This window comes from Typha latifolia, chromosome 1 (assembly GCF_019914945.1).
Source record: "Typha latifolia isolate L0001 chromosome 1, TyphaL0001v2, whole genome shotgun sequence".
NCBI lineage: Eukaryota > Viridiplantae > Streptophyta > Magnoliopsida > Poales > Typhaceae > Typha > Typha latifolia.
In genome coordinates, this window is record NC_133086.1 from 5,019,026 (window position 1) to 5,035,489 (window position 16,464).

Genomic DNA, 16,464 nt, shown 5'->3' on the forward strand with positions numbered 1-16,464 from the left:
ATAAAAATTATTGGTAAATGTAAAGGTATTAGATGAAATAGGAGAGGAGAGAGAAATATGTATAACCATATTAGTATAGACTTAAGTGATTTATTTACGTACTATACCATGATAAAGGGACTTATAATATAATAAACGTATTCTTATTCCATATTACTCCGTATTACCAAAATGAAAGAGGGAATAATAAAGTTATAATCTTGGTTATCCGATATGACTTATTACAAACTTAATCAAACTTTAAAAAAAAAGAAATAAAATAAAAGAGGACTTTTCTTAGATCAAAGGAGAAGAGCCAAGAGTAGATATGGCGTCAAAACGTAATCTAGATCATCTTTAGACGAATAGAGCCGCCCGATATATGGGCGTCTAATTTCTTAGAGTCAAAACCTAACCTGGATCATCTTTAGACGAATAGAACCGCCCGATATATTTAACATTTTATTAAGCCTCCCTCCCTTATCTAAATCACGAAACTCCTGGATCTGATCCCCTCCATCCATCACATCACTCACCCAACACGATGAAATCGATTAAAAATAATCCGACACGTACCCACTTCCTCTCCTACTCCTCTCACTCTCTCTGGCTCTCCACCGTTATATATCAATCACTTAACCGAGCTCTCTCGCTTCTCAAACGGAAGTCTAGAGAGAGATGGCGAAGAAGGTGCTTATCCTGTGCGGCGACTACATGGAGGATTACGAGGTACTTATCATCACTACCTCGGATGACCTATTCGCTTATCGATTCCTATACGGATGTATGATTCCTGTGATGATCTCGTAGGTGATGGTTCCCTTCCAAGCACTGCAAGCGTATGGAATTGCGGTGGATGCGGTTTGCCCTGGGAAGAAGGCGGGGGAGATTTGCCGAACGGCCGTTCAGCAAGGATTTCCGGGCTATCAGGTAATCGGATGGGGCTTTGTGTTTGTTGAAATGGTGAAAAAGGTTTTGGTTTTGATATTTATAATGAAGGAAGTGAGCTGATTGGGGTTGTAAGTAATAGGAAGTTTAGGACTTAACTAGTTTTGTAGTTGCAATTGGATTGGGTAGATACCTTGACGCGGGAGGAATTAATAAATGCTTGAGAACACTGGGAAAACATCTATATAGCCGATTCCAAATAGTTAGGGCATGTTTGGGTTCTTGTTCTAGTTGTTTGGTTACTTCTGTAAGAGTGAAGCTAAAAGTTCGATCTTGGAAGTAAGAAATTTTGGTAATTACTAATTCCTAGTGTAACTTTCAGAATTTGTGAGCCTCCTGCCTTTAGAATATCGAAGTGAAATTGCATATGGCTTGCTTGGGTTTTTTTTTTTTTTTGTTGAAAAACTATTTTAAGTCTGTTCACCAAATGTTGTACCCGATTGAGGGAGTTCCAAGCTTATTTACGAGATTAGATGACTTCTAGTCCACGTGGATACCATATATATTAATTTGTATGCCTGTACAAAAACCGCTGCTTGAGTTAGTGATTTTATTTAATAGAATTTTTTCTCTACATGCAATTCTGGATATTCATATGTAGTAACGGATAAATGTATATAAATCTCTGAATTTTGATCAACAGTTTACACAACGACCTTTGTTTCACTAGAAATACCAAAAACCGCTCAGCGAGTTGGCAATTTCTGTTGAATAGAATTGTTAACTCTGAAAACAATTTTCCTGGGCATGCTTACATGGTAACCACATGGACTAAAAGTCACACTGTCCTGTCAAATAAGTTTAGACCTCACTTACTTAGGTACAATGTATGGTGAGTAGACCTAGAATGGTAAAAAACTCCTTGCTTGGGTGATCGGAATGTAGAACATGTTTATAACTCCGAACAAGCATACTCGATACCGAGCAATGAACTAACTCAGTTAGCAAGGGCAGGAAATCGTTAAACCTCTATTCTTGTATCTGTTGTAAATATAATTTGTTCTCCCAAAATAGAATCAGTTCATCAAAGTTGGAAGATCTTATCTACTTTCTAGCAGATAACTTCTTTTATGATACTCGTGAAAATGTTCGTCAGCACTATTTGCAACAGTGCTTGCAGAAACTTTGATTATAAAAGGTTGTTTTCCTGGAGAAACTTAATAAATATCCTGTTTGACTCGCAGGTATTATGTGTGATGTACTTCGCATATCAGTAGTGAAGTTTGCTAATTCCTGTTATTATATTGTCTTATGATTATACTCTTTTTGTCATATCCTTATAGGAAACAACCAATGGCATAGGATCCAGATTGATGTTAACAGATGACTTAAATAAAATTTCTTCTTTTATTCTTTTTGTGCATTGCACTTGGTTCTTTTCTCACCACATGAGTGTTTCTTTCTTACAAGCAGTGATTTCATGCTGCAGACATATTCTGAATTAAGGGGTCATAATTTCACTCTCAATGCAACCTACGATGAGATTGAAGTGAGTGGATATGATGGACTGATAATTCCTGGAGGCCGTGCACCTGAGTATCTTGCAATGGATGAATCAGTTCTGAGCATAGTGCATAAATTTTTCGATTCTCGGAAGCCAATTGCATCTATTTGCCATGGGCAATTGGTTTTGGCAGCTGCTGGGGTGGTGAAAGGTCGAAAATGTACAGCTTATCCCACCATAAAGCCAGCTTTGATTGCCGCAGATTCTCACTGGGTAGAAGCAGATACATTGTCGAAATGTGTTGCAGATGACAATCTTATAACAGGAGTAACTTATAATGGACATCCTGAATACATCAACCTTTTGGTGAAAGCACTTGGAGGCAACATAACAGGCTCCAATAAAAGGATTTTGTTCCTCTGTGGGGTATGTACATGAAACTATCCTGGAAATTTGTGCCATACATGCTTGAACTTTCTTATCAGAGATTCAGAGGTTTCTTCTTTTCTTTCTTGCCTATTTCTTGTATCATATCATTAAACCATCTGAAGGACACCTCCTAACTGAGTAATCTATTTACTTTCTGATAGTAGTCTATTAAACAATTTTCCTGCAAATACAGTTTTCAGAACACAAATTTCTGTTTGCTTGTTTAGTGAAACCATGAGAATGTCAGTCTAGCACTGTGTAATTTGTCCTAGTTCTCTCTCTCTCTCTCTCTCTCTCTCTCTATATATATATATATATATATATGTACTTCTTTCCAAGCAGGAGGTAATTGGACAACTAAAGCTTGCAAACTTCTTGGTAGTTAGCATAACACATAAGTACATAGGTATAAATGATCATGGCATCAGATCTCTCTACTTTTACAAAAATTTAGTGGTATCCTTGGTGGACCCCTGTGGTACCTTGGAATCCTAGGCAAACAAACCCACCCCACTTCCAGGAATATTTTGTCCTTTTTCTCCCCCTTCCATTTAGAGAGCTGTTTGTTTCTGCCAGTTCATCTTCCCCGTTATAGGTTTCCCTGGCAGTAAGAAGCTGACAGATAGAATTTGATGCTTGAATTCATTGAATAGTTGAATCAAGTCAATCACAGAAGAATATGTGTCCTATTTGAATTTAAAAGACCGAAATGTAGTAGTTGCAAACATTTTGCCTTGTCATTCCTGTATTATAGGTTTAATTCTAATTTGATCCTATACATATTTGCAGGATTTCATGGAGGATTATGAGGTGATGGTTCCATTCCAATCTCTTCAAGCTCTTGGTTGCATAGTTGATGCAGTGTGTCCCGGTAAAGATGCAGGCGAGAAATGTCCAACTGCTATCCATGACTTTGAAGGTGACCAGACTTATAGTGAAAAGCCAGGCCATCATTTTACCCTGACAGCATCCTTCTTAGGGTTGGATATTGCGAGTTATGATGCACTAGTAATCCCAGGAGGGCGTGCCCCTGAGTACCTCGCATTGAATGAGGAAGTCATTGCTTTGGTGAAGCATTTCATAAATCAAGGGAAGCCTGTCGCATCAATTTGCCATGGACAACAGATCTTGGCAGCTGCTGGAGTTCTCAAGGTAATTATGATAAGTTATTCTTTGAATGATATGATTTAGTATACTGCTGCAAGATATCTAACTGTCATTTATATAGGAAATCTAATACTAAGATTATGAACAAGAGGAACGAAGATTTTAAAATCCATCCAAAAAGCAAAATAAGCTAGGAATATCAGGAAAATATACTAATATTCTCAGCAATTCTCTTTATGAAGATGAGATCTCCATCAGAAAGTAATACATCTAAAGTTCAATCAAGGATTTTTATTATTTAATTTTGGGAAATATATCTACCTTTGGACATAATACTTTACAGATTTATATTTTCACTCCTTATTAAACCTGAGAAGCCTGACAAATCTGTGATGGATCAATTAAATAAGAATTGGCTATATATGAGCAATGACTAGGAAGGAAGAGGGTATAATTGCAAGGGGGTTCAATGAAATGATAGTGCATTGTCCAGGGAATTCTGACCCAGTTAAATTGGGCGTTCCTGTTAAAGTAACTGGTTATTTGATAATGTAGTATCAATCATTTGGAAGTAATCCAGCATCCAACCCGAACCATTTCCGGTGATTCACAATATGTTTTTGATCTTCTGTTTGATTCAGTACTCTACTTATTGATGGGACTCTCTGTATTATCATGTGATCTTATCAAATTAATAGTTAGCAGGCATGTCATTCTTTCTCAGCTACCACGTCTTCGTTCTCAACATTCCCAGAAAAGCAACAAAAAGTTTTTTCCTCAATTTCAGTTCCTTTATCCTTCCTTCTTCTTGTGTAAATGACTAGATTCTGTAGAAAATGTCTTGCTATGTAGAAAATGATGACATTTTCATTCTAATGCCGTTTTTTATAATTAATCATCAGGAAAATGTAGATATGATTTTTAAGAATCATACAGTAATTGCAATTTTATTTCTATAGACAGATAATGATCTACCATTGTGATGCAAACATGGTCCTGACTCTTTTTTACTATCTCTTCTTTCTAAGAACTCCATTGCAAATACAAGTGTTTATTTAGTATATTTAAAATAACATGCTCTTTTTATACAATAGAGTGTTAAAACATTCTTAGGATTGGTCTTCATTGAACATTTAATAGGGGAGAAAATGCACTGCATATCCTGCCGTGAAGCTCGATGTGGTGCTGGCCGGAGCAACATGGCTGGATCCTGAACCGATCGACCGTTGCTTCACTGATGGCAATCTAGTCACTGGTGCAGCTTGGCCAGGACACCCGGAGTTTGTTTCGCAGCTTATGGCTTTACTTGGAATCAAGGTCTCATTCTAATATATCAAGTGAATCTATGTCAATATATCTCTATGCATAATACTGGTATGTGTCTTGAGAGATCTTGAACCATCGGTCTAATACACATTAGTACATGATACTTTATGGACCAGTCTCTTTTTTATCATACCCATATGCTGCCTAATGGGTGCATGTACAAATAGGTGATCTTTTTGTTTCCTTCATTTTGTCAGCTTGGGTTGAAGTACAGCATAGTTGAAGTTATATTCTCCCTACCTCAAGAACTTTCTTATTAGGAACTTCTCTTCATAAATGTAATAAGGATAAGATTGGTTTCTGATCTTTATCCTTTGCAGTATTCTTTGAATAATTTGATTTGTGCTGTGCTCTTTGGGCCATATACTAGTATGCTTGTGCTGATAGAAACAAAAAAAAGGAATTATTCACTACCAGGCTAAACTAATTGTACCAGGGCTTGTGTTACTGATAGGTGGGTAACTCTACACAAGTTTTAGACTTCAGTTTTGCATTAGAAGACATTTAACTTTCATTTGAATAATTAATCAGAAAAAAAAATCTTTCATGTGTATTAGCTAATATAGATGAAAGATTCCTCAATTCCGTCTCTTCTGATCAACCAGCCAAAATTTGGTCATAGGGGATATCCATCTAGCGATGTCGGCATTTTGCATATTTATTTAGGGTAAATTGTAGTGTATGGACCATTCACATGTGGTGTTCTGAAATAAGCCAATCAAGTTGTGGGTCACCAAAATGGAATAAGCATCTTGACCACCTCACTTGATCACATGAACATGCACCTCTCCTACATGCTACTGGCCTCGCAACTTGCTTGAAGACAACAATTCCCTCACACTCACTTTTGTCCCAAAAAGATCAGTTCATGGTTGCCAAATTTATGAGAATCTGCAAGGGGTTTATTTTCCAGATCCGTGTGCATGAAAGTAGATATATACCACAAAATGTTGCTCATATACTGATTCCCATGTGGGTTGTTGGGTGGAAGTCTTTTTCATGAATAAATCTTTACGCGATATGCTATTATCGTGTGCTTGATTTCCTTGTGAGGCTTACAATACAGAGATATAGTAATACTCACTTGTAGAGTGAGAGAGAGAGATGAGTGGTGACGAAGGAGTATCCTTTTGATCATGTGATGCAGACCCTGAGTAGAGGGAACTTTATTATGTCTATGTGAATTTAAGCATTAGCATTCATCATCAGTTAAATTTTTGTGTGCAAAATGTCAATTATTGAGTCTAAATCCTGCAATCTGATAATGTGAAAGTGAGTGCCTTTCTGTCTGTATCTGGACTAATGGTGCTATATTATGGATCACCATCTCACAGTTACAATTAGGGAAGAAAATTTAGTATACTGCTCAGCAGAAAGATCTATTTGTCGTATGGATTTAGACCATGTTGGAATAACTTGTCTCTATTTTGCTATAAGAATGTCCAGTCAGCAGAAAGAAGATATATTGGATATATAGATTCAGAGCATGTGAGAAAAACTTCTCTTTTTTTTTTGCTATATGAATGTCCCTGACTTGTCTTAGTGCATTTATTTGAGAATATGATCCATCGTATCCCTTGCAGTATTCATTTCAGACAACTTTGTTTTTCCATTACTTACAAAGTTCTTCCTTCTCTTTATATCTTCTTCTTTCTAATATGTCACAAAAATCTCTTCTCTCTCTAGCTTTTCTGACACCTTTAACACAACATAAAGTTCACATCTGTTAAGGTTCAGTTTTCAGAAAGAAAAAAAGATAAAAAGAAAAGTTTCAGACAGAAGAAAAAGTGAAGATTCTAAGCAAATTCTCCCAATTCATTCTGAAATCCTGCAAGAAGGATGATGAGCTCTGCTACATGCTTGAACAACTTACAATCTCAAAGTCTGCCCCTGAGTCCGAATCCTCGATCATTTACGCAGGCGTGCAATTTAGGTTAGATTTTTCGTGAAATTAAGTCTGTTTCAGATACTTATTCAAACTAGATTTTATTACTTCATGCTAATGTCCTAACATTTTGATCCTAATTGAATTTTCTTTTCTTGCCAAGTGTGAATTAGAAATCTATACTCATGTTTTTTAATTAATGAAAAGGTCCCAACTGCAGGTCTGTTTCTCAAACCCCAATGGAACAAATGGAAGTCAAAGAACTGCATGAAAACTTATCTAGTGACATCACACATTGGAAAGCAATAGTATATGTACCTCATTAATTAAAATAGACGGCGCCGAGACTTGGATTATTATGGCCTTATTGATGGCATCATATGCAATCTGGTAGTTCTTGTGAGTGCTTAGCTATACCTATACAAAGTTTTTGCTGGCAGAAAACTATGTGCTATACAAGCAGGAATGTGGATCATTTCTACACAACCTACCTACCAAGTGCTATGAATGTGGGGCGTTTAACTTTCATTTCTACAAGAAATTTTTCTTTTTCTCCAACGTAGCAGAAAGTAGCTAAGAAGATTAAATTTATGAACTCAAAATATTTTAAAATATTTTGTTAGACAAATGTGAAGTTGTATTTTAGATTATTATCGCCGTCACCAAGGGAAAAATCCTGGCATCCGAATGGAATCAAACTCTAATCGCACTTAACAAAGGCATACCTATAATTCTCAAAAACAAAAACATACCTACTCTAATCCTACCCATTGGCAGCCAAAAGTAGCTTTGGATTAACCTAATTAAGCTGCACTTTTCCACTTTATGAATAGTAGGTTTTGGCCCCATCCCTGGACAAGTGTCTAAATTCTCGTCTCCTTAGTGGTGGTGGCGGTGGTGACGACGATGTGAGCTCGGCTCATTTAGATCGCATTTAAGGGGTTTTTTTTATTGAAAAAAAAGATTGAATTAGGTTAGTGTTTTACTAACTTAATTTTGATACCAAACACCAATTTTTCTCGGTGCCAATTAAAAGAATTTAACAAAAAATTAGATTACTATTTTGCCCTTAATAGGATATCATATTGATAAATTATCATTTCAATCTTTGTCCCCTTCTTCCTTTCCTCACAAGTCTTCTAATAATATCTCTTTCCTCCCATATAAAAAAATATTTTAGTCAATTGAGGAAAACCAATTAGTGAATTCGTAAATACCTAATTTTTGTAAAAAAATGTTAAGATATTATATTCAAGGTTAAAAAATAAATAAACAAATAAGCTAATAGGGTTTTGGAGCTAACTACTCTCCAAATGCCACATTGAATCGCCTTGTGATATTACCAACTTGGTACTACTCCCATTATAAATGTTGTTATGGCCTGAAAAATTAGTTCGATTAAACCATTGTTTCAAGTATTAACAGTACAACGTTTAGTTTGAAAGTCTAGTTCGACAGCGCTATAGTTCAGAGCAATAGCTCGATTATCCGCTTTTAGGTCTAAGTACTTTTAATTTTATTTCTACTATATATCCAGTATGCATGCTCTTGAATGAATTTTTTTTTAAAAGAAAAAGCAGCTCCTGCCTTTCCCATTTTACCCCTCGTCGGATAGTGATTAGCTCGAAGGACGAAAAGGCCCTCAAGATGGACAATTTATTACTAATTAAAAAAGACTAGGGAAATTTTCAAATAACCCCCTACATTATGGACTGTTTACAATAGTTTTTTTTTTCTAAAAACTCCATCTTTTGGGGAAAAAAAATTCTAATCAATACCCTACTGTTATCCTCGTAACGTCCTAAAATTTAGCATAAAAAAATATAAAGTTGCCATGCCTAGAAATTATCGAACTATCTTTTGAGAAATATTATAAAAGATAAAAAAATATTATATGCTTGGTAGCCCAAACTAGTGTCATGAAATCGTTTCAGAATATTTGCAAGAAGAAAAGAGTCACTCTCCATCCTATTGGTTGATTTGCATGGCGGCTAACCAATAGTAAAATGGGTAAAATGTAATTTTTCTTTTTTAAAATTTTAAAAGAGAGACATTTAATAATAATAATAATAATAATAAGGTAGGGATTATTTTGCAAATTTTGGTTCTTGCAGAACTAAAGGGGTATTTTGGTCCTTGAAAAAAACACCCGTCTCCGTCTCTCCCACCGTTGTCGCTTATAAAAGGCAGAGCCATTCCTTGCTTCTCCCACCACTTCTTTCTCCTCTCTCTCTCTCTTCTTTCTTTCTCTAACCTTGTTCTGGCTTCTCGAGATCTGCGGGTTTGGGGGGGGGGTTTCCTAGAAATTGTCACGTATGAGCTGGTTTGATAAGCTTCGTCGCCTCTCCGATGCGAGCCGCTTCATGGACGGCCTCCTAATCTTTATTCTCTACCATTCGATTCCTATACGTACTAGTCTAACGTTAAATTGCGAGCAATCTTAAGCAGTGGGGGAGGAATTCGAGGGGATCGGGTTTTCTTGGGTACGGATGGAGCCGAAGAGCCTCGGAACGGGAGGTATTGGATTATTTAACTCGATGGATCTTGGTTTAGTTTGTTTGGTTTTTCTTGGGATTCTGGTTGGTTTTGGTTGATCCCTGATCGTCTGGACAAGATATTTTTCTCATCAATATGTTCTTTAGATATTTGTACGTTCGTTTCTTAATTTAAAATTGGATCTTTTTATGTTATATATGAAAATGCAACTAAATTTCATTTTAATATGAGTTTGGTTTCTTTTGTTTGTAGTCCTTCAGAATGATTAGTAAACTTTGACAATTATTGCTTTGATTGTTTTCTTTATGCGTTTCTATTTAAATCCGGGAGTTTTGGAATCATTAAGAATAGTTTAATGGTCGGTCTTTCTCAGAGCTACAGAACTATTCGGGAAAAGAGAAAAAGTTATGAAGATTGTATTATAAAGAAGAGCATCTTAATGCATTAAAGTTTTGATCTGAATAAGTCAAAGCAGCAAATTTTGTAAAATGCTAAGAGAGAGAATAAGATTCTATTTGTTCAAGATGCTGTAGGAACTTGATAACAACTAGTCGCTATATTATGCAGATAAATTGATTTCCTAAGATTTCTCATTTTATTTTAAATCAAATGTGCCTTTTAAAATGATTGGCCATTGCTATCTAAGTAGAAGAAAGAGGAAGGCAGTCTTCCAACTTAACTCTCATAAAAAGGGAATCAATTATTAAAGCATGACTCCAGGACTTTTCGTTCCATCACCGATTTCTTAAAAATTAGTAAGAGTTGCAAAGTAAAGCATGAACTATGTCTTTTATAATGCATCAAAAAGTTAATTTTAGGTAGAAATTAAGTTCGCAGTTGCATTGTTTAAGAACGAGTCTTTCAAGGATTCTGTGCTACTATGGTTTTCAGCGAAATAATCTTATTCCACGGTATATCCTAGGAAAATTAAGCTCTTTTTGGAATATATGCTTCACCAGTGCCACCGAATGTATTATGGAATATTCCTCGTAATTTTCTGTATAGTGCTTTGTGCAATCAAGATATTCACTTGTAATTCCCTGGTATGGGAATTTCTCTTTATGCAATTCCTAGACATTTATATAGTTATTCCGTAACCACTTGTTAACCCTCATGTGGACATTGTTCAATTCTTCTAATTAATCAAAGTCCTTGAGAAATCTTTAATTTATCTTAAATTAATTGGAAAAATTATGGGATATTTTTGGCTATTAGTATCTAGGAAGAAGACAAGTGAGTACTGAAGGTGGGAATGAAAAGTATTATGTAACCAATACCCAACATAGCTTGAAGGATGAGCCTTAGCCCTTAGAGGGAGTAGCTACATAGTTTCAAAACCAGTTCAAGACCAAAATTATGTTACATCCTCTCAAAGAGGCGTGGGTAAAGTGATAATGAGATCTAGTAGGTGGTCAATTTACTACATTAGTACTGTTGCTTGGAAATGACTGCCTTATTTATATTGATCTTAGGGATATAGTTTAGATCTTATATAATGATTTAGTTGCTGCTACAGGAAAAGTGCTACTAATGAGGTCACTATGTTTACTACAGAAGCATCAGTTGGTTTTGCTGGTTTCTGTTTGCCTTCTATCTCACCATGTGCTGAAAAATCTCTCTCCTGGTACAGGTCTATTTCTCTCGCATATTCAGAGGCAACAACCTTCTCCTCCTTCGGTCATTGTGATTGGTGGAGGCATTTCAGGGATCGCAGCTGCACGCACACTGTTCAATGCTTCATTCGAGGTAAATACTTCCTTCACAATATGTATGTATGTAAGTGCTGCTGAGAAACAAACTTATACCTTTAGGAAACAAAAACTGCACTTGCAAATGTTCCTGTGTCACCTTGACAAATTCAATCAACTATCTATGATGTACTTGTCAAGTAACTTCTTTTCACATATCATGAGCAACTTAACTTCCTCTTTCAAATCAGGTTACTTTGTTAGAATCACGGGACAGGCTGGGTGGTCGTGTGCATACCGACTATTCTTTTGGTTGTCCAATTGATATGGGAGCATCTTGGTAAGTTCTAATCCTGCAATTAGTACTTTGACATTAATGTCTGTCTTGATCTAAATGCAATAGAAATAGGTCTCATCAATCAATTTCATGTTTCCATACAGGTTACATGGTGTTTGCAATGAAAATTCTTTGGCACCATTAATTCGTTGTCTAGGACTGAAACTATACCGTACGAGTGGTGACAACTCCATTTTGTATGACCATGATCTGGAGAGGTACTTGTTTGTATGCTGATATATAAAAATATATTCTCCTCTCTGTCGATTTAGATAGGTTGGTTGCTTTTGTATCTTTACTATTGGTCATCTCAAAATAATCTTAAAAGTTTCAGAGCTTAAATTTTGTCTTTGTCATGCAAATCGCTATATCAAGTAATTTATGTGCTAAAATTATATGTTGAGATGATGAGGTCTATGGTATGCCTAAACAGAATAAGTTGACATAGACTCATTTTTCTAACCAAGATATACTTATACTCATTTGTTTCTTGAGTGTGAAAGTGAGCTTAAGTGTAGCATATCTTGAGTCCAGCAGCTGCATGTTGACAATCTTCCACTGTTCTTTTCATTAGCAAAATCAAATTTGATTGTTCTTTTGAAAGGAACAGGATTAAGTGTAAGCCTTTTCTCTGTTGATATTACTGATTACTGAAAAGACAATAACTATTTGCATAAATAAATACTGGGTATTATCTTATATAGTTGAATTCCCAAGATGTTTACAGTAGAAATCTAATTTCAAGGTTGGGAATTCTAAAGTAAAACTATCAACCTATGGGTACTGTTTGAGCATTTTTTGGTCCCCTACTTGTCTAGCTGAAAATAAAATTTGAGCTGTAAATGTTGTATGTTTTGAAGTCTTCTATTTAAAAACAAAGTACAAGCTGCAGGATGTTACACACTGCAGGATGACTAGATTGACTTGATGAATTGTTCGGTGAAGATTCTCTGGTTGCTAGCTGTTCCCATTTTGTGCTGGAAAAGAAAAAACAATCTTTAAGCTCCATCTGCGCTATTGCATTTGCTTTTTTGGCAATGTAATATTTTGAATCTATAATAATAAATATATATATCATTACTTATTTATTGTAAGGGGTAGCAGTTGTCAAACCCATTTGAACCTAGTGCTACCACTTGAACCGGGCTGAAATAAATAGGTAATTTTGTATGCCTCTCTCGACAGATTGGGTTCAGGTAAGCTAAACTTAAACTGGTTAGAAATGAGTCAGGTAGCTGTGCTTACCTTTGACCTGACTGGTTCATTCAGGTTGAAATATTCTAGTATGAAGTTATGATATCTTTAGAGTGTGATTACATAGTGATGTTACACCGTTAGATGGACAAATGTTTCATAAATAAATTAATTAATCTAAGCGTATGTGAATTAATTCTGTACTTTAAAGTTTATTTCTTTTATTTCATGGAGTTGGTATTGCTTCTAATATTTCGAGTGGGTCAATTTTATGTCTTGAATTTCTTAGCTTAGTATGCTAGATCTTGTTTGGGTTCATGAGGTCTTTGACATTGACGAACTCAACCTGGCATAAAACCTGACCCACTACGACCCCATAGAAAGTTGAGATATATATATATATATATATATAGTTCATTGCTTCAGTCTGTTTAATTTTAATTTCATATTTTTCTAGATGCTCAATTAAATTATTTCATCTTATGAGATACTGATGAACTAATTGGTTTTATGTAGCTATGCTCTTTATGATAAGCATGGTCATCAAGTTCCTCAACAGATTGTCATTGAGGTAGGAGAAACATTTGAGAGGATTCTCAAAGAGGTAGGCCATTGAATTGTTGTTAGAGCTTTTCCTATGAACATATTAGATGCTTACTTTCTCGAGTATTACAGACAGTGAAGGTACGCAATGAACATGCCAATGATATGTCCCTCCTGCAAGCTATTTCCTTCGTTCTTGATAGGCATCCACATCTAAGGTAGGAGATAAATGGATAAACCACGTAAAGATTGCAAGTAATATGATTTTCATATGTTGTGGTTGGTTAGAGTTTCATTGATGTCTTTATTTTGTAGGCAAGAGGGTTTAGCATATGAAGTATTACAGTGGTACATATGCAGAATGGAGGCATGGTTTGCTGCAGATGTAGATACAATATCTCTGAAAAACTGGGATCAGGTAAGCATCTTTATACTTTTTATGTCTAATATATTAGCTATCAGGACTTTGTTGCAATATTTTGTCAGTCAGTTATTCTTAAATGTGCAGGAGCATGTTTTATCTGGTGGTCATGGACTTATGGTGCTAGGTTACAATCCTGTCATAGAAGCTCTTGCAAAGGATCTTGATATCCATTTGAATCACAGGTGCATTGTACTACTAAAGAGGCCTGCTAATTTTTTTAACTGTGCATAAATCATCCTTTTCTTCCTCAAGATAGCCTATGTTTCTATAATTCTATTTAACTTTGCATTTTGTCTTTTGATAATTCGTGTCCCTTATGTGTTACAAGTTTGTTACTTGCCATGTGACTTGATTTTTCCAAGTGATAATAAATTTTAAATTCTGGGAGGGATGACACACATAGCTTGATGTTCTAAATCTGGATTATCAACATCTTGCACAAGATGTTGTAGACTAAGTGTTTGTAGGATATGCTGTGATAGTTATCCACTTCTTTACTCTCAAAGAAGTGAAGAACTACTTTGAATAGCGCTGCTAAATTCTGACCTCGGACCATTATGATAGATTGTTTGCTTCTTCATCTTTATGGTCATGTAAACCATTTAGCATGTCTTTTTCATTTTTGATATGTCTATTCTTGTTTATGATATGAACGCAATGCCATACTGAATTTTTTTCTGTACACCCTACATTGAAACCTATAGAATCAACTTGATATATCCTAAGCTTCATCTTCTGACTTAACTTTAGTATTTAGATCTCATCTTGAGTAGAATAAAAGGGGATATGAAGTTCTTCTCCCACTGGTTAGAGTACAACTTCCTAAGCTTCATCTTCTCACTTAGCTTTAGTCTTTAGATCTCATATTGAGTAGAATAAAAGGGAATATGAAGTTCTTCTCCCACTGGTTAGAGTAATACTTCCTAGTTGTACTTGGTACACATTTGTTCAAATATAATAAGGATTCTGATGGTACTCCTGATGCTAACCGTTTCTTAATGGAGTCTAGTTCTTGACTTTCAAGTGTTTCTTTTCCCCTCAATTACTAGAAAATTTCTAAATACATGCTTGAGTCCCTGTTTTTAGATTTAAATTTGAGTAACTTCAAGAAAATATCTGGGTCACTGCTGAGATGATATGTGAGATTCCTGTATACCAACTTGTTACCATCTTTTGGTCATGTTATCAGGGTGAAGAAAATTGCCCGGTCTTATAATAGAGTAACGGTCACTGTGGAGGATGGTACAAATTTTGTTGCTGATGCTGCAATTATAACAGTGCCTCTTGGGGTTCTGAAGGCAAACTTGATAAAATTTGAACCTGAGCTACCAGAATGGAAGGTCTCAGCTATTTCTGACCTGGGTGTCGGCATTGAGAATAAGATAGCTCTTCAATTCAGTACTGTTTTCTGGCCTAATGTTGAAGTTCTAGGAATGGTGGCACAAACATCTTATGCTTGTGGTTATTTTCTCAATCTTCACAAGGCTACAGGACATCCTGTTCTTGTTTACATGGCTGCTGGAAGGTTTGCATATGACATAGAGAAGTTAAATGATGAAGAATCTGTGAACTTGGTGATGTTACAGCTAAGGAAAATGCTGCCAAATGCCACAGAGCCGGTAAGATTTCATCTTCTGAAACCAAATCCTGATGCTATAAACGATGGTTGTTTGAGCTCTGCTGTAGAACTGACATAATTATTGATTCATTGCAGCTTCAGTATTTAGTCTCCCGTTGGGGTACTGACCCAGATTCTCTCGGGTCCTATTCCTGTGATTTGGTTGGAAAACCAGCTGATGTGTACGAGAGGTTTTGCGCTCCTGTGGACAACCTATATTTTGCTGGGGAGGCTGCCTGCATCGATCACTCTGGATCTGTTCATGGGGCTTATTCGTCGGGTATCACTGCTGCGGAAGACTGCCGAAGGCGTCTCTCAGTGCAGCACGGCATCTCAGATCTCTTTCAGATGGTATTAAGGGAGGAAATGGCTGAAGCCATGGTCCCTCTTCAGATATCCAGGATGTAATTGATTTCTTAGCCTACTGAACAGCATTGACCGGAACTGTGTATGTAAACTGTTTTAGTGTCTTCTAAATGCTACCTACGTAGCTCGCTAATTCAGTATAATAATAGTTGTCCTCATGTCCTGGAGATGCAGCAGATTCTCTTTCCTTGCTACCTAGCTTAATATTCCTTGCAAGCATTTGTCTTTTTCGTTCTCCCTGCTTGTTAACCAAGAGTTCCAGTTTTAACACCTACATAACTGGAACTAGTGAAAGAGATTCTCTGGTTTTGCTCGCTTCAAAATTTAACGTATCATTTCATGTTAGAAATTTATTTTTATTTCATCTGAGAGAAAATGACCGTAGGATCATTAACACTGCAAAATCCAAGTTGTGGGTTTTTCTGAGTAGTATCTACAATCAGTATGATGGATCATGGAAGGCATTTAAGTTCTAACAATCTTCAACTCTTCCAAGTCATATGTACTCTATATCTCAAAGAATGTGGAAGGCATTTAAGTTCTAACAAGCAGAAAAGCTAGTAAAGCAGAAAGCAGTTTGCACAAATGATAGGGCTAGGCAGATAACTTAGAATAGTTGACCAGATGCATCCTAAGATCTAGTTACATGTGGCTTTGCACATAGTAGAGAAACTAGAACC

At 36.0% G+C, this 16,464-nt stretch overlaps 2 protein-coding genes and 1 long non-coding RNA gene across 6 annotated transcripts; all 3 read left to right on the forward strand.

Annotated features, from left to right (window-relative positions):
- Positions 1–556: 556 nt before the first annotated feature.
- LOC140793230 (protein DJ-1 homolog D) lies at positions 557–5,595 on the forward strand. Its single transcript, XM_073144601.1, has 5 exons — positions 557–708; positions 790–909; positions 2,357–2,797; positions 3,590–3,952; positions 5,048–5,595. Exons 1-5 carry the CDS (start codon positions 658–660, stop codon positions 5,234–5,236), a joined length of 1,164 nt encoding a protein of 387 aa, XP_073000702.1. The 5' UTR covers positions 557–657; the 3' UTR covers positions 5,237–5,595.
- A 1,071-nt stretch (positions 5,596–6,666) lies between these two features.
- On the forward strand, positions 6,667–7,604 carry LOC140793241 (uncharacterized). Its single transcript, XR_012109929.1, has 2 exons — positions 6,667–7,166; positions 7,339–7,604. It is a non-coding gene; the product is annotated as an uncharacterized lncRNA (long non-coding RNA).
- Positions 7,605–9,403: 1,799 nt separating this feature from the next.
- Positions 9,404–15,957, forward strand: LOC140781717 (polyamine oxidase 5-like). 4 transcript variants are annotated; one of them, XM_073127856.1, is made up of 10 exons: positions 9,404–9,635; positions 11,245–11,360; positions 11,554–11,642; positions 11,744–11,857; positions 13,350–13,437; positions 13,509–13,594; positions 13,692–13,794; positions 13,885–13,982; positions 14,990–15,419; positions 15,515–15,957. In XM_073127856.1, the coding sequence occupies exons 1-10, from the start codon at positions 9,608–9,610 to the stop codon at positions 15,824–15,826; spliced, it is 1,464 nt and encodes a 487-aa protein (XP_072983957.1). In that variant the 5' UTR covers positions 9,404–9,607; the 3' UTR covers positions 15,827–15,957. The 4 variants fall into 4 exon arrangements, with proteins under 4 accessions (XP_072983957.1, XP_072983947.1, XP_072983966.1 ...); XM_073127846.1 differs by having other exon boundaries at positions 9,471–9,635; positions 13,867–13,982; XM_073127865.1 differs by having other exon boundaries at positions 9,471–9,635; positions 13,350–13,404; positions 13,867–13,982.
- Positions 15,958–16,464: the final 507 nt, after the last annotated feature.